The 25,846-nt window shown below is 48.6% G+C and overlaps 1 protein-coding gene and 1 long non-coding RNA gene across 2 annotated transcripts; one reads left to right on the forward strand and one right to left on the reverse strand.

The window, feature by feature from the left end:
* Window positions 1-12,121: 12,121 nt before the first annotated feature.
* Window positions 12,122-13,439, reverse strand: CUNH16orf54 (chromosome unknown C16orf54 homolog). The gene is made up of 2 exons (XM_007107380.2): window positions 13,420-13,439; window positions 12,122-12,796 (listed from the first exon to the last, which is right to left on the reverse strand). Exon 2 carries the CDS (start codon window positions 12,794-12,796, stop codon window positions 12,122-12,124), a length of 675 nt encoding a protein of 224 aa, XP_007107442.1. The 5' UTR covers window positions 13,420-13,439.
* Window positions 13,440-14,016: 577 nt separating this feature from the next.
* LOC129391794 (uncharacterized) lies at window positions 14,017-22,415 on the forward strand. Its single transcript, XR_008616497.1, has 4 exons — window positions 14,017-14,152; window positions 15,460-15,558; window positions 19,276-19,386; window positions 22,355-22,415. It is a non-coding gene; the product is annotated as an uncharacterized lncRNA (long non-coding RNA).
* The last annotated feature ends 3,431 nt before the right edge of the window (window positions 22,416-25,846 follow it).

A 25,846-nucleotide genomic window follows, 5' to 3' on the forward strand; every position in this document is an offset into this window, starting at 1 on the left:
TATTGGGCTTCCCTGGTGGCACAGTGGTTAAGAATCCACCTGCCAACGCAGGGGACACAGGTTTGAGTCCTGGTCCCACATGCCGCGGGGCAACTAAGCCCGTGCGCCACAACTACTGAGCCTGTGCTCTAGAACCCGCGAGCCACAACTACTGAGCCCACGTGCCACAACTACTGAAGCCCGCGTACCTAGAGCCCGTGCTCCACAACAATAGAAGCCACCGCAATTAGAAGCCTGCACACCGCAACGAAGAGTAGCCCCCGCTCGCCGCAACTAGAGAAAGCCGCGCACAGCAACAAAGAACCAAAGTAGCCAAAAATAAATTGCACACCTCAACGAAGAGTAGCCCCCGCTCGCCGCAACTAGAGAAAGCCGCGCACAGCAACAAAGAACCAAAGTAGCCAAAAATAAATATATAAATAAATAAAATACAGTTATTTAAAAAAAGAGAAATTACCATCATTCATGTGTTCTAAGAAGCACTTTTTTTCCCCCACACACTGAAGTCGTATTTGGTGTGTGGGAAAAAATGGTGTAATCCAGGGTGTCTAATGGTCACCGTCAGCCAGGCATCGGTTGTCACGTAGCCGTGTGGCCTGTGCCTGTGGCTTGTAGATCCAACATGATAACGATCTATGTGGAAATAAGTCCAAAAGAACTTTCAACAAGTATAAAATAGAAATTGTAAGTGATAAGAAAGCACTGGTTTGACAATTTGCTTTCTGAGTAATAGTATGTGTGTTTTACAATCAATGGCATCTTATATTTGAGGATATGTGATACCCGGTTTGATGTTCAGCTGGAACATTACACTTGGTTGATGCCCATGTTGTACTGGTTACTAAGTATTTCACCTCTTGCCTGTGGCTGCTGTTACCACCTTTTTGGTTGGAGGTGAGAAACCTGCTTATTCCTCACTCCTGGGGTCCCAAACAGACTCCATCACGCATCCCTCCCAAAATGAAACCCCCATTGGGTGCTGGAGGCCCTTTAGGATTTGGTTCCATGGGGATATCATTAGTTGGGAGAGGTACAGAGCAGCTGGGGCCAGAGCCAAGGTCAGTTAGGGAGTAAGGGAGGGTGGTGGGGGTCCGTGTTCAGGCGTCAAACTTCCTTCCATGTTGAGTCAGGACTCAGAAGTCTAAGCAGTGGGTCTAAATCCAGTCCCCCAAATATGCATACACACACACACACCCCTGAGGTCTTGCCCAACTGTGTGGCCGCTCCTACCCTCTCACCTCAAGCCTAGGGTTCGCCTCTCTCTAACCCTTCTGGGTGGATCTGGGAGAAACCAGAGCATGAGGGCTCCCAAGGTGACTCCTCCTGGAAGGGCTCCAGTCTGGAGCTGCCTCTCCCCTCCCAGAACCTACTCTCTCCTCTGCCCTTTGCCAGGAGGAGAGAAAAATTGGTCTCATCCACAGAGGTTCCTTCTTCAGGGGGAGTCTGGGGGTGCCAGTCTGCCTTGAGGGAGCTATTCTACCCCTTTGCTCCTTTCTCAACCTTGGAGACCAGCTATGGGCCAGGGGCAGAGGAGCTACCTCAGATGTGAAAGCTCCAGACCGGCCAAGACCTTCACCCTTCAAGCACCAAACATATGCTGATGAGTTCCCTGGACTCCGTGCTTTCACTGCTGAGGGCCTGTGTTCAATCCCTGGGTGCAGCCAAAAACAAAACAAACAAAAAACCCACAACAACGCTGGGCAGAAGTGGACACTGCATTTGGTGACGTCCTGAACTGAAGGGGCCATTCTCACAGGACACAGCCCAGAGATGCCACCTGAGGCTGTACCTGTGCTCTGTAATACACACCTCCACCCCGGGGCCCTCCTGTCCTTTCTCCAGGGAACACATGGACATGCTCAGCTAGGCAGCCTTCGCTGCTCCAGAGAATTTAGATCTCTGAGTCCCAGCTCCTCAAATCTGAAGGGGATTTAACTGAACCTTCAGGGAACTAGGGGCACTTCTGGGTGTCAGGACAGGACAGGGAAGTGGGGACCCAGGAAGAGCAGGGAACTGAAAGGCAAAACCTTTGGGATCCAGGAGGGAATCAGAGCCTAGTAGAGGCAGAAGGGAGCTGTGTACCAGGAGTCTCAAACTCAAATGCCTCTAGGACCCAAGCAGATGTGACAGATGGGGGAGGCTAGAATAAGACATAGGGGCCCATGTAGCCAACTGGAGAATGCAGGCTGCACCCACAGCATCCCAATTGAAAAAGGAAAAAGCAAGCTCCCAGGCTGAGTCTCCAGCTCACCCTTGATCACAGAAATGAACCAGCCCTACAGGAAGATCCCAGATTTGAGCCCTGGGTGGGGATTCCCTCACTAGTGGAAAAGAAAATGGATCCTGGGCCGGCAAAAGCAATCCATGCCCTCCTTGCAGGGGATGGATTTCCAGGCAGAGGAGACTGTGTGGGCAAAGGTTCAGAAGTGGGAAATGGCTAGGATTGTTTGGTGTAAGATTTGAAGCTGGGATCAGGAGAGGCGAGATGACTAGATGCTGGGCTGGGTCCAGACCGCAGAATGGTAGGTCAGAGGACTTGGACTCTGTCCCGAGAACAGTCAGATTGAAGCTGGAAAGTGAGATAAGCATATCTGCAGGAAGATCTATTTGCGGGGGCCGGGGTGGCTGCAGGCAGACCAAGAGGAGGCTGATGCGGCCACTCAGAGGGCTTGAATGTGGGTCACGGCAATGGGTTGGCAAGAAGGGAAGGTAGGCAAGGGAAACAGCATCTGCAAAAGCTCAGCGGGCAGATGGAGCCTGATGGGTTCAGCGCAGTGGGAAGAGTTGCGTGTGGCTGTGAGGGTGGGGAGACGGGCTGAGAGGCAGAAGAGGAATCTCACATTTCACCTGGTGTCTCTCTGGCTACCCTGCCTTCTTGCCTGACCCACCTGGGACTAGGCTTGGACGATTTCCCCAGGCTGCCCCACATGCAGTATAAAGCCCATGGCCATTAGAGCAAACGTGCCCATCAAATCAGGTGCAGAGCAGGTCAGCATGTAACGCATCATCACCGCCAGCTGGTGGGTGAGAAGGGAACACACATTTGACTGAGGACTCTTGCTCAGCACGTGTAGGTCTCTTTCTCAGTTAATGCTGGTGGGGGCAGGGATGTTAGCGTCTCCATTTTACTCTTGAGGAAACTGAGGCTTTATGAAGTTAAGAATGCTGCTCAGCGTCATAGATCAATGAAATGGTGGAGCAGGATTCAAAAATAAGTATTTGTTGAATGCCTACTACGTGCCAGGCACTGTTCTAGACACTGGATATACAACAATGAGTAAACAGTGAAAAAGCCCTGTCCTCATGGAGTTTATAGTCTAGTGGGGCTCTGTGGGAGCCTGGGGGTGTGGAGTGGGGAGGGGAGAACAGACAATGAAAAAAATACCTAAGAATACCGTCAAATCCCCTATGGCCACCAGAGGACACTTCAGTCACACTACCTTCCAATCTCCTCTGATTCCATCTTCCTTCCAGGTTCCAAAGGTATTAGCCAAGGAGGCTATGAATACTGTATAGCATCTGCTCAAGAAGGAAAGCTGAGGAGGGGCGCGCAGCAGTCTCATCTTCCACCCACCTTCCCAGCTTCATCTCCTCATCAGATCCCCATCCAACCGCCCAAGGTATCTCAGTGACTGCAAGGCCCTGTGTACTCCAGAGATGACCAAGACTCATTCACTCACCAACCCAGCCACCCCCCACCCTCACCCTCCTGCTAACATTTACCCACCTGCCCACCCCTCTTCCACCTATCCTCCTGCCCATCCACCCCCACCTTGCATCCACCCATCTCCCTTCCCACCCCTCCACCCACCCACCTACTGGGGTACTCAGTCTAGAGGGTCAGGGAAGACAAGGGGTCAGACCGCGTTGGCAGAGTCAGTGAACCCGATGAGCACGCGCTTTAGTGAGTCAAGGCCAGTGAAAGCTGAAAGCATTTAAAAACGGCAAGACATTATTAGCAAAGCACGCTATATTTGAAAAAATTTCAACTTTGGACCTTTGAAAAATCCCACTGCGCTATTATGTGGTGTTGACACGTATACTAATTTATCGCTAGCCCTTCAAGACAATACAGTAGGTAAAACTCCATAAATGTTTCAGTACCTCCGTACTTTGTTCTAATCACTTCCTGAGGAACAGAACATTTTGGCAGTTAGTAAGTAACTGCTTTTAAGACCTGCTTTCTGAGGCCCTAAGTAACTCAGCTGGTAAGACCAGACTACAAAGATCTAAAGAGAATCTGATCGTGAAGCTGTGAATAACATCTCGCTGTGCACATCAGATTTACCCCAGATAATGTGGGCTTTCTTTATTCAGGTAGGTAGTGCTCTTTGGATCCCTGGACCTAGTATAGCACACTTAGAAAATGATCAGAGGCAGAGATCCTCATGTATACCTCTAGTTTGGTGGGTCACTGGGTAACCTATTTCTTCTCCCAGCTCTTGAGCTAGAATTTTTCGAAGACTTAGCACCAACAAAGAACCATCCCATAAGTCACCTGCTTCTTGATATTTGGCTGCTTTTTAACCAAAGGAAAGATTCTCTTTTGGAATACTACATCAGTATATAAAGAACAATGCTGGTTTCTTAAAGGCTGGATAAAAATCATGCTTCCCACATTAAAAAAAACAAACAAACAATAAAGGCCCCTTAACTGTAATCTCACCAAGAACCAAAAATGTCTTATTTTTATTCTTTGCATGATTTGCTTTGTTTTCTCAGAATATTAGAAGCCAGAAGGGGAATTCATTGAGATTTGGCAGCTTTTTAGTTAAAGGACTGTATTAACGTATTTTTGTAATATTGGTATAGTAATTACCCAAATGCATGGAAGATTTCAAGGGCTAGACTAAGTCTTGCATTTTAAAATTCCAATCTAATTCATTCCAATGGATGAAAAGTCCGTCGGGGAAAGATAGAAGATGCAAAAGAACTGTTTCAGTGCCCTATCTGAGGCAGCAATTCAGTGATGCTCTGTGTACGATAATTAAAGCAGAACCAGAAAAGGTCCATACATCTTTTCTGACAGTTCATTGATCGTCTCCTGCGTTTTCACTTGTTCATTATTGCTTGCCGGATGTGGTGAATTTCACCTTGCTCAGCACCAGGTAGTTTTGTAATCTGTATGATTTGTTAGGCAGGTCCAAAGCAGTGCTCACTCTAGTGGATTATTTTCTACTACTAAGCCAAGACTTTCCCAAGTGCACTGCCCAAGGCCTTGTGACATTTTCCAGTCTGGCTGGTGGGAAGGGGGCCTGGCTTTGTGTGAGGCCCTGGGCACTGCTGCCTTAGTCCTTTCACATGGCTCTTCTCTTGGCCTCAGGTGGTTTTCTCACACACGTGTGTTGATCAGTTCTTTGCTGAATAATACACGAGAGGGACCCTCAGCAGATCTTGGGGTTCTGTCTTCTCTGAGCCTGCAGTTTGGAAACTCTCTCAAGCAGTAAGCTGGACAATCTTAAAAGGACAAGTCCCCTTTCCTTCCTCCCTTCCTCCCTCCCTCCCTCCCTCCTTCCTTCTCTCTCTCTCTCTCTCTCTCTATCTCTCTCTTTCTTTTTTATATTTTGGCTGTGCCGCATACCTTGTAGGATCTCAGTTCCCTGACCAGGGATTGGACCCGGGCCATGGCAGTGATGGTGTCAGATTTCAACCACTAGGCCCCCAGGGAACTCCTCCTTTGTTTTCCTTTCCCTCTGGGATTTCCTTGTTTTCACGACTGTCTTTCATTGCTTGGTGTTCAGTGTTTTGAAAACTGTTGTTCCATGTATTTTGTCTGGTTTGGTGGTGGCAGTGGAGGTTGTTTCAGGCAGAAGGGTAAACCCAGTCCGTGTTCCTCCACTTGGTGCAAAGGGGAGCCCTGGTGGCGTCCGTGTTCCTTTAATGCTCCTCAGGTGGTGCCAGTGTGAGGCACCTCACAGACCTCTTTCTTCTGCCTGAAATGCTTCTCTCCATTGCATAGAATCTTTCATTATTTCCTCCCCTCCGTTTTCTTTGTTCTCTCTTTCTGGAACTTCTATTAGGTAAATATTGAATGAATTGATCCTTTATCTCTTAATGTTGCTTACCTGTTTTCCACTTCTTTGTCATTTCCCTCTACCTCCTGAGAGATGTTTAAAAACTTTTTCCTCCCACACCTTCCTTTGATTTAGAAGGAACTTTTTCATTTGGGCAATCAACTTTGCAATTTCCAAATTATATTAGAATTTCCAGTTACAACAGACATTATGATGCACTGCCTTCCTAGAAGCCTCTGCCGGTTTCCTGGTGTATTATCTTATTTATTTGTTTCCTCCAAGACTGGTGGTCTTGTCTCTTCATCTTAATCCTTTTTTGGTGCCACTGAAAATTAGTAAGAGGAGGCCCACATTGTTCTACTTGGCAGCTGAGTGGTTCTAGTTCCCAAGCAGCCCTGTCCCTGGACAGGCTGCAAGCTCTGTGGGCCAGTGTGTTAATTGATTAAAATGCTTCACTTAGAAGCATCAGAGGGTTTTGTCCCCCTCCCCACCCCCACCCCAGGTGACATTTGGCAATGCCTGGAAACATCCCTTCACAACTAGGGGGATGCAACTGGCACCTAGTTGCTACAGGCCGGAAATGCTGCTAAATATCCCACAATGTACAGGAACACAAAGAATTATCTGGCTCAAATGTCAACAGCGTGAAGGTGGGGAAAACCTTGATTTAAGATCATCTGAGAGCAGGCCTTCCCACCTCCCACCACCAAAGGCCAGCACAAAGAGAGACCCTCCACACCCACTTCAGGGGCCTTCCCAGGCACTTGTTCAAGTTTGGTTTTTGTTTTTTGGGTTTTAAAAATATTTTTTTATTTATTTTGGCTGCACCAGGTCTTAGTTGCCACACGGAGGATCTTCCTTGCGGTATGCGGACTCTTATTTGCAGCATGCAGGATCTAGTGTCCCGACCAGGGATCGAACCCAGGCCCCCTGCATTGGGAGCGCGGAATCCTACCCATTGGATCACCAGGAAAATCCCTCAAGTTTGTTTAGAAGACATCTCCGACCAGTGTTTCCTAAGCCACATGTGGCCCACAGGCTTGTTTCATTGGATTTTATAGGTTGGTAGATTCATATACATATATATAAAGTGGTCTTAACATTCTGGTTGATTTTAACTGAAAACCCAACTTTCTAGCTTCTGCTGGAAAATCAGAAGGATGGACATGATTGGTGGAGCCGAGTGGCAGCTGCCCTTACAGACAGGTGTGAAGTCTTTTCTCACCTCTGTCCCCTGGTCCACATCACTCTTCACCTATATCTCTGACTTGGCCTATTTCTGCATGTGAATTCATGACCCCTGTGGTTGTTTGTCTTTTTTTGCGGGGGTGGGGGTCGTGTTTTAATACTGGGGTAAATACTGACTCTGTGATCAAGGATGACTGTGGAGAGGTTCTGAGCTAATCTTTTTTTTTAAAAAATAAGTTTATTTATTTATTTATTTTTGGCTGCGTTGGGTCTTCGTTGCTGTGCGCGAGCTTTGTCTAGTTGTGATGAGCGGGGGCTTCTCTTCATTGCGGTACAGGGGCTTCTCATTGTGGTGGCTTCTCTTGTTGCAGAGCACGGGTGCACGGGCTTCAGTAGTTGTAGCACACGGGCTCTAGAACGCAGGCTCCGTAGTTGTGGCGCACAGGCTGAATTGCTCCACGGCATGTGGGATCTCCCCGGACCAGGGCTCGAACCCATGTCCCCTGCATTGGCAGGTGGATTCTTAACCACTGCGCCACCAGGGAACTCCCTGAGATAATCTTTTAGTTAATCATCTTGTTTTCTCTCCCACTGGTACTACTACTTTAGAATAAAGGCAGGACGTCTGTAGGAGGACCATATCTGCCACAGTCAGAGGCAGAGACTTGGGGATCATCAGGGAGGCCAGGAGCTGAAGCTATGGGTGTCAGTGGGATTGCCCAGAAGACTGTGTCGAGGGAAAGCAAAAGCTGAAGAAGGCAGAGAGCAAAAGAATCGGAGAAGATGGCAGACACAGGGAAGGGAAATCAGATGTACGTGGAGTCACAGAAGCCAAGGGAAGAGAACATGTCAAAAAGGGAATCAGGACTTCCCTGGTGGTCCAGTGGTTAAAACTCTGTGCTTCCACTGCAGGGGCCGTGGGTTCAATCCCTAGTCGGGAACTAAGATCCCACATGCTGCGTGGTGTGGCCAAAAAGTTATAAAAAAAAAAAAAAAAAAGAATCAAAACGTCTAATGCTGCCCACAGGAGGCTGAGCGGTATCCTTTGATTAAAATGTGTAGGTCATGATTTGGGGGAAAGCAGTTTCTAGAGAGTGCTGGAAGTGTATAGAAGCCTGTGGCAGGTTGCAGAGTGATGGGAAGATGAGAAAATGTAGACTGCTAGGACAGACAGCTCTTTCCAGAAGTTTGGCTGCAAAGATTTGAACTTGGTTATAGAGGAAATCATCTGTTTTTTGTGATATTTTGAATGGTATAACCTGACAAGCACATCCCTGCTGTGAAACCTCTAGAAATGCTACATAAAATCAAGCAAACATCCTTTATAAAGCACAGCTGGGTTTCAAGAAACTAAGGGGAATCCCTGGAGCCACACACAAAGAGGAAATTGAAAACCAAAGCTAGGGGAGCTCATGGGCAGTTGTAGATCTTGGCAAAATGAAGGGTTTGGGTTTTATATCCACCGAGATTTTGGAGGCCTTACCTGGGGCGTTGAAAACTGAGACCCTAATATACAGCTCAGCCCCTTAAAGGGTGACACCCTCAATGGAAAAGCAGACTAGGAAAAAAAAAATCTTTCCATCAGCCCATAAAGCACAAAAGAACCTCGTGGGTCTCACCCTGAGATCTAGAGGCAATAGAAAGTCTCCCCTGAGAATTCATAACCAAAAGTGTGCCCTCATTTAAATTTGGGGTTCAAATTTACCCCATTTGCATAGTCTCGGAAGCCCAAATAAAATGAACAAATAATGTGGTCCAGGGTTGGTTATTCCCCTGAAGCATCCTTGGCAGGAGCAAACACAGAAGCTCTCTAGAGAGACACCCTGGAACTAGTCACCTGGATTTCCACTAAGGCCCTGTTGAAGCTCAGTTCACAGCCCCAACTTAGAAAACGTAAGAGGAAGCCATCTGTCCCGAAGGAGAGTGAGCAGACACCCTAGAACTTGGAACTCCAGGGTTATTGAGTAAATGACCATATAGGAAGTGCATTTCATTTTATTTTGTTTTTAAAATTTTTATAAATTTATTTATTTATTTACTTAGTTTTGGCTGCGTTGGGTCTTCGTTGCCGTGCACAGGCTTTCTCTAGCTCTGGCGAGCGGGGGCTGCTCTTCATTGCCGTGCGCGGGCTTCTTATTGCGGTGGCTTCTCTTGTTGCAGAGCACGGGCTCTAGATGTGCGGGCTTCAGTAGCTGTGGTACGCGGGCTCAGTAGTTGTGGCTCACGGGCTCTAGAGCTCAGGCTCAGTAGTTGTGGCTCATGGGCTTAGTTGCTCCAAGGCATGTGCGATCTTCCCAGACCGGGGATTGAACCCATGTCCCCTGCATTGGCAGGCAGATTCTTAACCACTGCTCCACCAGGGGAGCCCAGGAAGTGCGTTTTTAATCGCCAAAAAGCATAAAGGAAGAACTCAACATGAGAAAGTAATAAGATGGTATTTTTTTATTGTTTTTAATTTTTGGCCGCACTCCAAGGCATGTGGGATCTTAGTTCCCCAGCCAGGGATTGAACTCACGCCTGCTGCAGTGGAAGCATGGCGTCTTAACCACTGGACCAACAGGGAAGCTCCAGTAAGATGGTGTTCAAAATGAAGAGGAGATGTTTAAAATAAAGAGGAGAAAGGGTAAAACAAATGTATCTATGAATCCGTCTACTTATTCATTCATTCCCCTTTCTTTGGGCTCCTGCTGTGTTTTAGATCCTGTTCTGGGTCTGGGGATATAAAGGTGACTTTGGGGACAGCAAGCTGGACTTTGCCTCAGGGAGCTCACATTCATCCATGCATGGGTGTAGGTATCCATCTTTCATTTTATTGTATCCTTAGATGTCACAGCTAGAAAAGTCCCATTAGAGCATCTGTTCAACTTTCAACTCTCTTGTTGTAAAGAGAAAGAATGTGAGGGCCAGTAATACAAAAAGTACTTTTCTCCAAGAGTGAGTGATAGAACCAGATCGAGAACTGGGGCCTTGTCCCTGGTGTCCCTTCCCCACCATCCTGCCTCCGCTGAGCCCTTGGCATGCAGGCCTCTAAGCTCTGAGCGTGGTATCTCAGTTCTGTGTCCCCGAGGGACTGTTCATGCTTCCTGGGCAGAGTCCCCACAACCCAGTCCTGTCAGCTGATGGTGACAACGAGAAGTGACATAGTTACCTGGCTTGTGAGTGACAGAGGTGGGACAGCAGCCCTGATCTTGTATCAGTTATGTCTTCCTGTCTTATCTCACCTCCCTCCACCCCCACCCCTGCCACTAGAGAGACTGAGATCTCCCTGAGGGCGGGGGCCGGGTCTGATTCCTCCCTCCTCAGGGCCTGGCTCAGGGAAGATGCTGGGAACACAGGCTGGATGAGTGCACCCGGGGGTCGGGGGGGCGATGTCCCTCAGCCAGGGGGCTTCTAAACCCCTGGCTGCTCCTCCAACTCCTGGCATCCAAGGGTGAGAAGGGAGGTCCAGGCCCAGGTGCTCCCCAGCCCTTCTGAGCAGGAAGAGCAGAGTGTTGGCCTCTGCCTGACAGCATTTCCGGGGTGTGGGTGAACTCGGTGGCGGAGGGATTCCTGGCTAGCATTAAGTAGCACAGGATGGCTGCTCCCCATGCAGGGCTCTCATCCATCACAGCACTTCTCAGGGGTGGTCTCAGGGTGGCACCAGAATGTCTAACACTTTCCTAATACTTGCTGAGCCTTTTGTCAAAGAAAGAGCATCTCTGGGTCAACGCCTCCAGCAGGAAACAATGTCTACTTAGACTATATACCTTTGTTTACACTGTATTTATTTCCATGTTTTACCTTCTATTTCTGACAAGTGATACTTGGTTTTCCATTTACAGAAGTGATACAAAACAGATTCCTTGTAAAATGAATTTATTAAGCAAATAGTAAACCAATTTAAAGAAAAATATAAAGTACAGGTGGTAACTGACATGGCAAAATCCTAACATTCAGGACTGAGGTTTGAGAAGTCAGAGCCCAGGGAATGGAAACTCCTTTGCCTCCCCCCAACACCTGGCTCTGTGCCCAGAGGGGAGGTCTTCTGATACAGATATTGGGGCTCCATTTTTGTGGGGTGGAGCATCATAAGTAAGCCTGTCTTGGGGCAACTCTGTCTCTCTGGACCACTCCAAGAAGCTGGGAGGGAAGACGGCCAGGGGCCACGTTCTGGGAGAATGTTCCTTTCCACACGAGATCAAACTCAGATCTCCTTGGCTTGGGCTTCCCTCACCGTTGAAGAGTAAGATCCAGAGGGCTGAGATGCAGCGGCCTCAAGAGGACATGGTGCCCGCTGGCCTTTTGCTACTCTGGGTCCCGGGTGCAGGCAAGAGATGGCCTCTTGTTGCGAGGTGGGGGTCAAAGCCACAGATTATATGTGATAAGATGCTCTTTTGCCTGATCTCGACCTCTCTGTATGTGTTTTTCTGGAGGGATGATGTGGCTCTGGGAAGCTGAATTCCTGTCATCTCCTGCTAGCACGGCTGACACTTGTCATCACCACACTCTGTTCTTCAGCATCCTTGGGACCCTCACTCCAGTGTCGGCATCTTGGGTACACACTGAAGGAGGGTGGAAGCCGCTGCATTGATGCTATTTCCTGTCTGTCTGGTACCTTGAGTTCTTAATCTGGAATGTGATCTTGGCAGTTTCTGGCCCAGAGTTGGCCCCAACTCCAGTTCTCTAAGCCACCTCCCCGGGCAGCTAAGCAAAGGCACCTCTGAGCTTGCCCCACAGCGCAGGCTCTGTCCACACCCAGGTTGCCCAGGCCCAGATCCAGGGGAACCGAAATCCAGAAGTAAAAGGCCTGGGAGGGGCATTCTTTCCCGGGGCTTCAGGTGTCAGCTCAGGTTCTCAGGAGACTCAGGGTCTTAGGATCCCTCTGAGGTTGGGCCTCCCCCAGGGGTCTCTGGGAGGCCAGTCCTCCAGGCCCTGGGGATTCAGAAACCCACGCTGGTCCGGGCTTCACGCCTCCAGAAAGCTGAGATCTGCTCCAGGGTGACCCGAGGCTGGAGGCCCCACTCAGGATCAGGGCTTCCTGGCCGCAGCCTCCGGGCCTGGGGGCTCCCTGGATATGCACTGGCCTCTGGCCTCTGTTCAGACTCAGCCCAGCTCACCAGGCCTGGGGTGTGGGGCCTCTCCTCCCAGACCTGGGGCCTCCAGAAGGTGCTACGGGTTGGAGCGTTTGGTGGGGTCTGGGGGACCAAGGAGCTGGGAGGGGAGTATGGGGCTGAAGCGGCAGGTGGGGCTGTCACTCGTGCCTCCAAGGCGCCCCCCTGGGTAGGCGGGTCTGGGGCCTGGTCCATCAGCAGGGGAACCGCGGAGCCATACCAATCCTCGGAGCGCTCTCGGGGGGTGCCCGTGGGCTCAATCCACAGCTCTCCTCCCGGGCGCCAGACCAGGGTGGGCGCGCAGATGCTGGGGTCTGGACGGAGGGAACGGCGGAACAGGCGTTCGGCCAACACGGCTGTGGTCAGGAGGAAGACAGCAGCTAGGGCGGCCAGGGCCAGCATGATGGGGACACAGGGCCCGCAGGGCAGCGGGGGCCATGAGGAAGTCTCTGATGCAGGGGGCCCCTCCATGTGCCCAGAGGGCTGCTCTGGGGTCGGAGGCATCTGGAGAGACGGGGTCAGGAGAGGAAGCATGAGACAGGGTTGGCACGATCAGGAGAGAGAGGGGCCAGGGGAGCAGGGCTCAGCAACATCTGGCTGGAGAAACAGACCCAGGCAGACAGAGGAGCCCGGAGGACCCAGAAACGGCAGGAAGGAGCCAGATGGCCAGAGAGATGGGGCCCACCTCGGTCTGCAGCCAGGCCCTCCTGCTCAGAACCCCCAGGCCCTTTCTGGAAGCTGCATTTTCCTCCCAGACTCCAGGGTGCCTCAGACAAAACTGAACTCAAACTCAAAGAACCCAAGGACTTCTTTCCTCCTGTCTCAGCCCACTCATGTCTTGCTTGGAAGAAGTGCTGGGTGAGGAAACGAGAGCCTCCGTCCCAGCTCTGCCCCTGCGTGTGGGCCCCGCTCCCGGCCACCTCGGCTGCGCCCTGGGCGCTCCTTTGCCCTCACAACTCTCCTTGGAGTTGGTCTTGTTCTCTGCAGGCTCCCCTGAGTTTGCTGTTGTGCCAGGTCTCAGGTGCCACCTCTGCACCTGTCCCCACCTCTCCGGCTTTGCCCAGTCTCTGCCTGCCTCTGGCTGTCCCCCAGGTCCCCCACCTGCAGGGGCCTCCTGCATTCCTCACCTCACCTCAGTCAGTCTCTGGGCTCCTGGCTTGCCCTCAGAGCCGCTCTTCCCTGTGCGAGCCAAGGGTGCAGGGCAGCTGCCTCAGATGAGGGCGGAAGGGAGGGCACCACCTGTTGCTGGGCAACTGTGCCCTGGATCTCCCAGCACCCCCAGAGTGTTTCCAAGGCAACCTGGGGGGATGTGGTCACTGCGGTGGGGAGGCGTTTCCTGGTGAGAGGTGGGGCCGGAATGGGCAGTGGTTCTGTTGAACTCAGTCACCTCACAGTCAGGCCCCAGGCCCCAGAACAATTACCTGGAAGCCAAGAGAGAGAGACAGGGTCCATCCAGACCACCAAGGTGGCTCGCTCTACCTGCTCGCAGGTGGCTGCTGTGTCCCTGCCCTGCCCACTGGGCCCCGCCAAATCCACTCCTGCTATCTGTCCCCACACACCCTCCTGCTTGCCCACCTTCTCCACGCATTTCACAAACATATATCTTCTTGTCCTCAGACCATTTAGCCCCAATTTTGGTTGGAAACTATCTGTGAGGTGAGGCTCACATAGCAAAAATGTCAGGCCTCTGGGAAGGATCCAGGCTAAAAAATATGCTGAGGCCTCTCTCCAAGACCACGGACATTTGTCATCTCGGCTCCTTTCTCCTGGTGCTTAGTGTTGAGGAGAGCATCATCAGCTCCTGGACTGGGAGCCTTTCAGAGACTGTCTAGAATCGACTCACTCACTGACAGATGGCAGGTAAGCCCTAAATAAGGGAGGTGTTGTGTTCTAAGTCACACACCTCATGTATATAGGAGGATGGGGGGAACATAGATATAAATTCCTTCTCTGGCAAACAACGTGTACACAACAGAACTCTTCCTACGTATTCAGATTTTGTTTTGAAAAATGACAGCCATTTAATGTGAAAGGCTACAAAAAATATGTTGAAATGTTAGTGTCTTACCAAAGAAGGTCACAAAGGCAGCCTGACTCAGATTGCTCTGTCCTTGTGGTTTGGAGAGGAAGGGCCAGAAGAAGTACAAAGTGTGGCAGGGGTAGGAGCAGGTGGAAAGGAGAATCCCAAGGCTCCGGCCTTAATATGCATCACCCACCGAGATTAGAATTTGATGAGATTATAAGCCTTAAAATAAAACCTGAGCTTAATACCACTGAACTGGATATGTACAAGTGGTTAAGACGGTAATTTTTGTGTGATATGTATTCATGACAATAAAAAGTTTTCTTTTTAAAAGAAGTTCCAAATGAATAAAACCTAAAAATTGTTATGTGTGTTCTCTTGTAATTAGTCTTTCTTTAAAAAAAATTAAAACTCTAGAACAGTAAACATTATTCAAAACCACTGGTGGCACAGTGGTTAAGAATCCACCTGCCAATGCAGGGGACACGGGTTCTGGCCCTGGTCTGGGAGGATCCCACATGCCGCGGAGCAAGGAAGCCTGTGCGCCACAACTACTGAGCCTGCGCTCTAGAGCCCGTGAGCCACAACTACTGAGCCCACGTGCCACAGCTACCGAGCCCGCACACCTAGAGCCTGTGCTCCGCAACAAGAGAAGCCACCGCAATGACAAAGAGAAGCCCCCGCTTGCCACAACTAGAGGAAGCCTGCGCATAGCAACAAAGACCCAATGCAGCCAAATATAAATAAATTAAATTAACTAAAAACAAAAACAAAACCAAACAAACCAGAAAGACCAGGTATGATTTTTTGTTGTTGTTGTTCCTAAGGTATCAAACAGGCTGTTTTGATTCTTAACTGTTTTTCATCACTTACAAAAAGGCTTAAAAATTTTTAGCTGGTTCCTCAAGAAATTAAACATAGAATTACCATATGTCCAGCAATTATATGTCTGCATATGTGCAAAAGAATTGAAAGCAGAGACACAAACAGATATCTTCACACTAGTGTTTATAGCAGAGTTATTCACAAAAGCCAAAAGGTAGAAACGACTCAGATGAACTCAAATGTCCATTGATGGATGAATGGATAAACAAAATGTTTATATTATATATAAAATATTGTTTATATCATACATATTATGCAGGCCTAAAAAGGAAGGAACTTCTGAAATGTGCTACAACACGGATGAACCTTGAAAACGTTATGCCAAGTGAAAGAAGCCAGACCCAAAAGGACAAATACTGTAGGTATTTCTATGAACTAGGGGCCTCTCCTAGCTCTGGGAATGACAGATGACAGACCCACTATATGAGGTCCCTGGAGTGGTCAGGCTCCAAGAAACAGAAAGTAGAATGGTGGTTGCCAGGAGCTGGGGGGAGGGGAATGGGGAGTTCGTGTTTAATGGGTCTAGAATTTCAGTTTGAGGACTTCCCTGGAGGCCCAGTAGTTAAGGCTCCTCGCTCCCAATGCAGGGGGCACGGGTTCAATCCCCGGTCGGGGAACTGAGATCCTGCATGCCGCATGGTGCTGCCGAAATATACATATATATATAATTTCAGTTTGAGGAGATGAAAAAGTTCTGGAGATGGAGGATGGTGATGGTTGCGCAACAATGTGAAGGCACTCAATGCTACTGCACTGTACACTTAAAAATTGTTAAAATGGGGGAATTCCCTGGGGGTCCAGTGGTTAGGACTCGGTGCTTCCACTGCAGGGGGCACAGATTCAATTCCTGGTCGGGGAACTAAGATCCCATAAGCTGCGCAGTATGGCCAAAAAATTAAAAAATAAATACGTAATAAAATAAAAATTGTTAAAATGGTAAATTTTATGGTATATATATTTTACCCCCATGAAAACTTTAAATCATAGTATAGAAAATTGAAACATAAAGAGGAAAATGATTCCTTACAATTTCCTCACTCCCAAATAAACCTGCATTTTTTTTACAGGCTTCTGCAGGGTAGGGAGCAAAACCCAGGTATTCTGACCCCTAGCTTCCTCCCCCTCCACCACACAAGAATTTCTGAAAAAAGGAATCAGGAAGTTACTCAAGGAGTGTGTGTAAAAGGGAAGTCTCTGGTCAGAAGTCTGGAAAACAGGCCTTTGTGCGGGTGTCTTCTAGTTGACGGGGTGCTCCTGGATCCAAGTGTTCTGGGATGAGCCTGGCTGTGCTTGGAACCAGTTAAACTTTTTTTGTTTACCTTAAAGCTCTTCCACTTTAATCTCCTTTAGGATTTTCTTTGAACTCCATATGCATTTTATTCCCCCCCCACCCTTTATTTTCTTTTTTGGCCCACCTCACGCGGCATGCGGGATCTTTAGTTCCCAAACCAGGAATCAAACCCGTGCCCCCTGCAGTGGCAGCACGGAGTCTTAACCATTGGACCGCCAGGGAAGTCTTATTTTTATTTTTTAATTGAAATACAGTTGGTTTACAATGTTGTGTTGTGAAATTCTGTTTCTCATACACTGTGCAGCTGGCCCATGGGCTGCTGTGTGCAGAGTTCTGCCCTTGGTGCTCTTCACTCCTAAGTGTAGGTGGTGGGTTTTAAATATTTATTTATTTATTTAGGCTGCGCCGGGTCTTAGTTGCAGCCTTTGGGATCTAGTTCCCCGACCAGGGATCGAACCCGGGCCCCTGCATTGGGAGCGCAGGATCTTACCCACTGGACCACCAGGGAAGTCCTTATGTGGTGGTTTTAAAACATGTCTACAAATTCCTTTTCACTCCTCCTGTCAAAGGTAGAATCTCATCCCATGCCTCGTGAATATGGGCTGGCCATTGTGACTCACTTTTTTTTTTTTTTAATTTTATTTATTTATTTTTTGGCTGCATTGGGTCTTCATTGCGGTGCACGGGCTTCTCACTGCAGTGGCTTCTCTTGTTGCGGAGCACCGGCTCTAGGCACGAGGGCTTCAGTAGCTGTGGCTCGCAGACTCTAGTTGTGGCGCACGGGCTTAGTTGCTCCACAGCATGTGGGATCTTCCCAGACCAGGGATCGAACACATGTTCCCTGCATTGGCAGGCAGATTCTTGACCACTGCACCACCAGGGAAGTCCCATGACTCATTTCTAATGACTAGAATTCAGCAGAAGTGACAGTATGGCTGCCATGGTTAGGTTAAAAAATAGGCAGAGTGCTGTTCCCACCTGGCTTGGGCTCATTCTCACTCTCTACTCAGCCTTGAAACCCAGTCACCATGTGTGAGGAAGCCTAAGACACAAGTAGGTGCCCTGGTTAAAGTCCCAGCAAGGGTCCCAACTGACAGCCAACATCAACTCTCTGACCCGTAAGCAAGCTCCTTTCCAGATGACTCCAGTCCCAGGCTTCCAGCCACGTCAGCGGACGCCGAGTTATCCCCACTCGGCCCTGGCCGAAATGCAGATTCATGAGAAAAAAAAATATTGCTGTGTCTTAGGCCACTAAGTTCGAGGGTGGTTTGTAGCAGAGAAATAGATAATCTGGAACATTCTACATCAGTGTTTCTCACCAAGTGAGTAAGGACAGTACTTCGGAATAACCTGTGGGGCCTTCTCCAGGGTTCACTCTTTATCCCTATTTGCCACCCCCCCATTCTATTACACTGTTTTAGGGCCTGAATTGGGGAGGATGAGGAGGAACATGGCAGCCACAAGAGCACTGAGTTAAGAAATCCCGCAGGTGATTCAGATACGCCCTCCCTGTGGATATAATCCGCTAGACCTGCTCCGTCCAATACGGTAGCCATTAGCCAGGTGTGGTTCTTCAAATTCAAATTAATTCTAGTAAAATATTCAGCTCTTCAGTCTCACTAATTACATTTCATTTAATTAATCCACTAATTACATTGCAGCTAGTGGCCACTGTATGGACAGTGCAGCTACAGAACTTTCCCGCCATCACAGAAAGCACTATTGGGCAGTGCTGCTTTAGAACCTGGCTTCCCAGAAGGTCAGCAGCACCCAGGGAGAGCATCAGAACGCACACTCTCAGGCCCCGCCCAGACCTACTGAATCAGAAGCTGTATCTTATCAGGATACCCAAGTGATGTGTGGGCGCATGAATGTCTGAAAAGCACGGCACTAGCCAGTTCTCAACCTTGGCCGTGTGTTAGAAGCACCCCGGGAGCTTTTAAAAAAGATTGAGGCTTGGACTTCCCTGGCGGTCCAGTGGTTAAGACTTCACACTGCCACTGCCGGGTGCACAGGTTCGATCCCTGGTCAGGGAACTAAGATCCTGCGTGCTGTGCGGCGCAGCCAAAAAAAATAAAAAATAAAAAAGCCTGAGGCTGAAGCCACACCTCAGACCAAGTAAATCAGAATCTCTGGGGAGGGACCCAGGCATCAGTCTTTAAGGTTTTCCAGGTGATTTCAATGGGCGGCCAAGGTTGAGACCCACTGCTATGGTCTATATCCTCTGGGGGTCCAACAGCTTCTGCCCTGCGGTGGACACCTGCTGGATTGTTAGACTGATGCCACTATTTGAGGAAGTGTCTTTGCTGAATGGTTGCAGTAAGAGCTGTCACATTCCTATAATGTCACCCCTCCCACACACACACTTAACCATGAGTTGACTGAATGCCTCAGGTAGGCTGGACCAATGAGTTCTTTCCCTTGGAATTTCAGAACTGAGACTGAATGTCTCTGGGTGACTGAATCTGTTAGATGTGGGGGTTGGGAACGCTCAGTGCTCCCTCTCCCATCACGCGGACCAGAGAGAGGAGCACTGGCGAGAAAGAGAGAGATTTCTGATGGTGTTTGAGTCTCTGGTTCCATTTCCCTCCAGATGCCCAGCTATAGTCTTGTCCTTGGGCTCATGCATCCTTATAATACCTTTCCCTTTGTGCTTAGTAGTTTGGGTTGGGTTTCTGTGACCTGCAACCTGAAAATGCTTATTTAATATAATCCTAGGCCTGTTAACTATGTTCCAGAACAGAATTTCTTTTTTTTTTTAAATTTTGGCCTCATGGCTTGCAGGATCTTAGTTCCCTGACCAGGGATTGAACCCGGGCCCACGGCAGTGAAAGAGTCCTAACCAATGGATCGCCAAGGAACTCCTGGAACAGAATTTCCAACTAGATCCCACAGGTAACTCAAAGTTACTAAGTAAAAAACTGCTTTATTATTATTGTACAGAACATTTCTTTTTTTGTACTTTTCTATATTGTGTAATATTTCATAATATTAAGAAGGCTTCCTGGGTAAAACTGCCTGATTTATTTGGGCAGCAGGCAGACAGGGGAGGGGAAGAAGCAGGCTTTCCCAGCAGTGCAGCCTCTCTGAGGAAACATCTGTTTGCAAAACTGGAGTTCTGGGCCATGTCTTATCCAGACAGAAGTTCCAGATGAAGCCAGACCCGGTGTATGTGGACCTCAAAGGAACAGAGATTTGGGGGCTTGGTGAGCTACCCGCTGGGGTTCTGCTCACTTTTAGACTTGCTAAAGGAATTGCTAACTGACCACCTGGTACCCCCTTCACTTCTGCTTGGATCCCACCTGCCTAATCTGGCCATGCCTACATCTTAATAGTTCTCTGTAGCCCTAAACTGAAGCCCCATCTGGAGATAACTGGACCTGATGGATCTTGAGGGAACGATCATTTGAGCTGAGTATGTCGGTGGGGGGCCCTGCCCACAAGGTGGCTTTTGTGGGTCCTTTTTCTCCGCCATGATGCTACTTGAAAAGTTAATGAGGTATATTCCAGACTGAGGCTCTCAGTGGCCAACATCTACACTCTATGATGCATCACTGCCCACCAGATGTTTCCAGGAGAAAGGAGGGCCCAAGGGGCTACCACAACTTTCCCCAACTCCTATGTGTACTGAGCCTGACCATACTCAGGTTCTTAGCCTGATTCTGGTGGAGATGGATGCTCTCAAGAAAACATCAAGGGACTTCCCTGGTGGCACGGTGGTTAAGAATCCGCCTGCCAACGCAGGGGACACGGCTCGAGCCCTGGTCCGGGAAGATCCCACATGCCGCGGAGCAACTAAGCCTATGTGCCACAACTACTGAGCCTGTGCTCTAGTGCCCGTGAGCCACAACTACTGAAGCCTGCGCACCTAGAGCCCGTGCTCCGCAACAAGAGAAGCCACCGCAATGAGAAGCCTGCGCACCAAAACGAAGAGTAGCCCCTGCTCACTGCAGCTAGAGAAAGCCCGCATGCAGCAACGAAGACCCAACGCAGCCAAAAAAAGAAAGAAAGAAAACATCAAACTTCATGTCCTTTACCACATACCTGACTCCTGACTATCACTCTCTCACTCATCAGAAAGGATTACTACCTCTATGGGTCATTAGTCACCTGAGATCCAGCTGGAGGACTCACTTGTATCCTGGTTCCAGAAAACTCGTCCATCCAAATTCATCCATCCTCTAGCTCTCCCATCCCAATGCCAAGGGGTATCAACTGGATCCTGAAGACATCACTCCATTGCTGCACTTTCTACATGTAGCAGCACCGGGTGGCCAAATTTTATTTATTTATTATTGTTTCTATTGAGCCATTATTCACATACTATAAATTTCACCCTTTTCAGGTGTTCCATTCAGTGGTTTTTAGTGTATTCACAAGACTGTGCAACCACCACCACTGTCCAATTTCAGAACATTTTCATCTCCCCAAAAGGAAACTGTATACCCACTAGTAGTCACCCCCATTCCCTCCTCTCCCCCAGTCTCTGGCAACCACTATCTGCTTTCTCTATGAATTTGTCTATTCTGGACATTTCATATAAATGCAATCATACAATTTGTGGCCTTTTGTGTCTTGTATCTTTCACATCGCATAATGTTTTCAAGGTTCATCCATGCTATAGCATGAATCAGTGCTTCACTCCTTTTTTTTATCGCTGAATAAATAATATTTCATCATATGAATATTTGTCTTTCCCACTATCTGAAAGTAGAGCATTCCTGTGAAGCCTTCTGTAAACTGAAATGACCAAGTGAAGAAGTAATTATCTTAGGACACATCTTGCTAATGGATGCACAAAATAAACCGAGATAAAGCACAGATGCCCACAGACACAGTTGAAAACTATGGTGGCTGGATGCTGAGATGCTGAGTGTAGTTTCTGGGGAAAGAGCTTGGCTGTGCCACTCCCTTGCTTGGGGTATGTGCTGCCTCTATAACCACTCGCTGCAAAACAGACACTGAATACTACTCTCACCTTTTGGCTTTTACTATTGTAAAAGCGAAAATCCTCTTCAGATTTCTTTTGGCTAGCAAAAACAGGTACTAATGTAAGTTTTCCTAAAAGCAAAGTGGCATAAAATGAACTTTCAAGAAAAGTGGGGAAGGGACTTCCCTGGCGGTCCAGTGGTTAAGACTCTGCACTTCCACTGCACGGGGCATGGGTTTGATCCCTGGTTGGGGAACTAAGGTCCTGCAAGCTGCATAGCGTGGCCAGAAAGAGAGAGAGAGAAAGAAAGAAAGAAAGAAAGAAAGAAAGAAAGAAAGAGAAAGAGGGGCTTCCCTGGTGGCACAGTGGTTAAAAATCCGCCTGCCAAAGCAGGGGACACGAACAAAGTTCGAACCCTGGTCCAGCAAGATCCCACGTGCCGCTGAACAACTAAGCCCATGCGCCACAACTACTGAGCCTGTGCACCACAACTACTGAAGCCCGTGTGCCTAGAGCCCATGCTCCGCAACAAGAGTAGCCTCCACTCCCCGCAACTAGGGAAAGCCCGCGCGCAGCAACGAAGACCCAGTGCAGCCAAAAATAAAGTGAAAGAAAGAAAGAAAGAAAGAAAGAAAGAAAGAAAGAAAGAAAGAAAAGAAGAAAAGTGAGGGATAACTGTACCACATTTTGTTTATCCTTTCCTCGGTTGATGGCCATGTGGGTTGTTTCCACTCTTTGCCTGTTACAAGTAATGCTGCTAGGAACATTCAGGTCCAGGTTTTTGGGTGGACATATGATTTCAGTTCCTTTTCCGTATATACCTAGGAGTAGAATTTCTCAGTCGTATGGTAATTCTATGTGTAACTTTTTGAGGAACTGTGGGTGGCCAAATTTACAACTGTTAAATTCATCCACTTCTTACTTTCCGCTCAGAACTCACGCTCCTCCAGCAACGACAGCTGCACACCTCCCCCTTCCACATTGTCGAGGACCTCAATGAACCTGGCTCCTGAGCAAAACGTGGAGGACACCGACCTCAGGCTAGAAGAGCAGCAGCAGCAGGCGCCAGGGGAGACAACCCTTCAGGACGACGGTGCTGTCTTCCTGCCATGCTTACGCCATCCATCCTGGCTGAAGCCTAAAGACCCCTTCTTAAGCAACGTTACCGCAACCAGAGTTCTGGGTTTCATGCTTCAGGTGGCCTTCCACCACAACCCACAACCCGCATCTCACCACTGCCTACTGAGCAAGGTGTGTTTGGATCTTGCCACGCCCGCCTGGGGTCAAGAGGCAGCAACCAGGAATGGCAGGGACGTGATCAGCGGGGGAGGTTCCTGATTCGTGCTCCAGACCACACATTAGCACAGCTGAGGGCTCCAAGCAGAATGTTGGTGAAAAGTTGCTTTGCACTTCAGAATTTCAGCTTCTGCCGATGAAGGAACATGCAGTCAACCCTGAGCTTCTCCCAACCAGACGGAATTAAACCGTACTCCCTCTTCGTGTTCTCTGTAAAGTGCAGCCTCAGGTGTGAGAAGCAGAGAAGCGGGCAGCAGACGGGCACATTTTATACTTGGACACTGAGGCTTAGAGGGGTTGAGTAGCCTGTCTGGGGTGACTAACGATCCTATTTTGCCCGGGCCTGTCCTGGTTTTAGCATTGAAAGTTCCATGTCCCAAAATACCCTTAATTTTGGGCAAACTGAGAAAGTTGGCTAGTGTCTTCCACAGTCACACAGCTAGCAAGTGCTGGAGCTGAATCTGAACCCAGGTCTCACCATCTCCCATGTCCTCCTCCCGCTGAATGAATGACTTCCTGAGCAGGTCAATCACGTGAAATATATTCAGAGCAACAAGAGATCCAGGTGTTTCCTGCCGCTCTTCCCTTCCCTTTTGCCCTCTCTGCAGGGGCACCCAGACCAGCTGAGAGTTCCATCCCTTACCCAGGGCCATCCTGATGCTTACAGGGAATAAGGACAGGGCCGCTGAGCTCAGGAGAGCTTTATCACTGTCAGGGCCTTCCAGGTCTCACCTACCTGGCTGCCCAAGATCTCAAGAGTCAGAGATTCCAAGCTTGAGAGCTGTGAAAAATGATGAGAATGAATTAGAGAGGTCCCAAGTGCCACCTCTTTGGGGAAATCTGGGGAAATGGAAAGAACCTGGGCTTTGGAACCAGTCAGCCTTGGATTTAATCTGAGCTTCCCATCTTTTTTTTTTTTAATACTTTAAAAAATTTCAATTTTATTTTGGAGTATAGTTGATTAACAATGTTTTGTTAGTTTCAGGTGTACAGCAAAGTGATTCAGTTATACATATACATGTATCTATTCTTTTTCAGATTCTTTTCGCATTTAGGTTGTCACAGAATACTGAGCAGAGGGACTTCCCTGGCGGTCCCGTGGTTACGACTCCGCGCTTCCAATGCAGGGGGTGCAGGTTCGGGGACTAAGATCCCACGTGCCATGCGGCGTGGCCAAAACAAGTAAAAAAAGAATATTGAGCAGAGTACTCTGTGCTGAGCTTCCCATCTTAATAGCTCCAAGGAACTTGGCAGTCTTCTTAATTTGTGCCTGAATTTCTATTTTTCCCAAATCCCCAACTTGAAGGGCTGTTGAGGAGATCATATTAAATACTTTATATAAAGAACCTCATTTAGCACTTCGGTCCTCGTTTACCTTGACCTAGCATTGCTTCTCATCTCATCTTTCAAGACCATAAAGATCTGCCCCTCCACACTAGGGACCGCCTTAGACCTTACCATTGAGGACTGCTCTACATTGACCATCAAATTCCCCAAAAGCACTGAGCCTCCCCTTCCTCTTGCTCCACCTGCTGGTCCATCTTATTGACACTTCTCTTCCCTGGAGCCCACATCCTGGAGGTCATCACTGACTACCCACCCTCCTTGACCTCACTCCACTTCCTCTGTAACCTTTGACTTCATTGTGAATCACTTCAACCCCTCTCCTTACAGCCTTCCTCATAAACCTTCTGCCTTGAGCCAACACAACCACCTGCTCTTTGTCCTATTGGAGAAAATCACACAACCCACGATAGTCAGTGGCTCTAGTCACCCTGTAACATGGATCTGGGCAACTCTCGCTCCCCTCCTGACAGGTGCTCTTCCAAACATTTCACAGCTTCCCTAAAGAGACCTGCGCAATGCCACCAATTCTGCATCAGCCGATAATCTCTTCCTCTCTCCCCACGAAGAAAGCTGGGGTTTTCGGCAGGAGCCCCAGCTCTCTTCCTTGTTGATTCTCTGCCCCCCAGAATGGGGCTGGCCCCCTTACCCCTTACCCCCACCCCAGCAAGGACAGATTAGTAATCATAAATATCATGGTCTGCTCTTGGCTTCATTCAGGGCTTGCCTGGGGATTCTTATCGGCCTCTTCCCGTTCTTGCAGCCCTATCTGCTCTGATACTTTCCTCCTGTAGTGAAGGAAGGTGTTTTCCACTTTGTACCCTCCACTGACCATCCTACCCTGTTCAAATGTCTCTATTCCTCCTATGCCACTGCTCCCAGCCATAACTGATTGTGTCTTCTATGTACCTCACAATTTACTGAACACATTTTTCTATCTCATTTAATCCTCTAAAATAACCCTTTGAAGTGGATCTTTTTGAAAAATTTTTATTTATTTATTTATATTGAAGTATTGTTGATTTATAATGTTTCAGGTATACAACAAAGTAATTCTTTTCCATTATAGGTTATTACAAGATATTGAATATAGTTCCCTGCGCTATACAGTAGATTCTTGCTGTTTATCTCTTTTACCTATGATAGTGTGTATCTGTTAATCTCAAATTCCTAAGTTATCCTTCCCCCACTTTTCCCTTTGGTAACCATAAGTTTGTTTTCTATGTCTGTGAGTCTATTTCTGTTTCGTAAATAAGTTCATTTGTATCTTTTTTTATGAAGAGAATCTTATCCTTCCTTTATCAATGATGGTTCAGAGACTTTAAGTAATTTGCCCAAGACAAGTGATAGCACTGGATGGACCTCAGCCTGCTTCTCTCTTTTCACTCTGCAATCCTGGCATCAGTGACCACACCTCCCTGGCCACAGGTGGGATTTGCATTTCCTCCTCTGTGCTTGGCTGAATCTCCATATGCCCACCCGCTGTGCTCATTCAACGCACTCTGAAGATGTATTCCTTTATGTTTGCCCCTCATAAGCCTGTGAGCCCCTCCAGGGTGGGGAACTTCATTTCTGTTTTCCAAGTTCCCTCAGTAAATGCTTTTGATCACATCAAGTTCAAGCTACCTTGGCCTGTGTGTCAGGTTAGTTGTGGCTAGTTGACCATTTTGTTTGTTTTTGTTTTTGTTTTTGCGGTACGCGGGCCTGTCACTGCTGTGGCCTCTCCCGTTGCGGAGCACAGGCTCCGGACGCGCAGGCTCAGCGGCCATGGCTCACGGGCCCAGC

Source organism: Physeter macrocephalus, unplaced genomic scaffold (assembly GCF_002837175.3).
Source record: "Physeter macrocephalus isolate SW-GA unplaced genomic scaffold, ASM283717v5 random_33, whole genome shotgun sequence".
Taxonomy (NCBI): Eukaryota; Metazoa; Chordata; class Mammalia; order Artiodactyla; family Physeteridae; genus Physeter; species Physeter macrocephalus.

What these genes read in the sequence shown, in the direction of transcription:
- CUNH16orf54 (XM_007107380.2), bottom strand. Translation starts at nt 12,796, where the DNA reads ATGCCTCCGACCCCAGAGCAGCCCTCTGGGCACATGGAGGGGCCCCCT.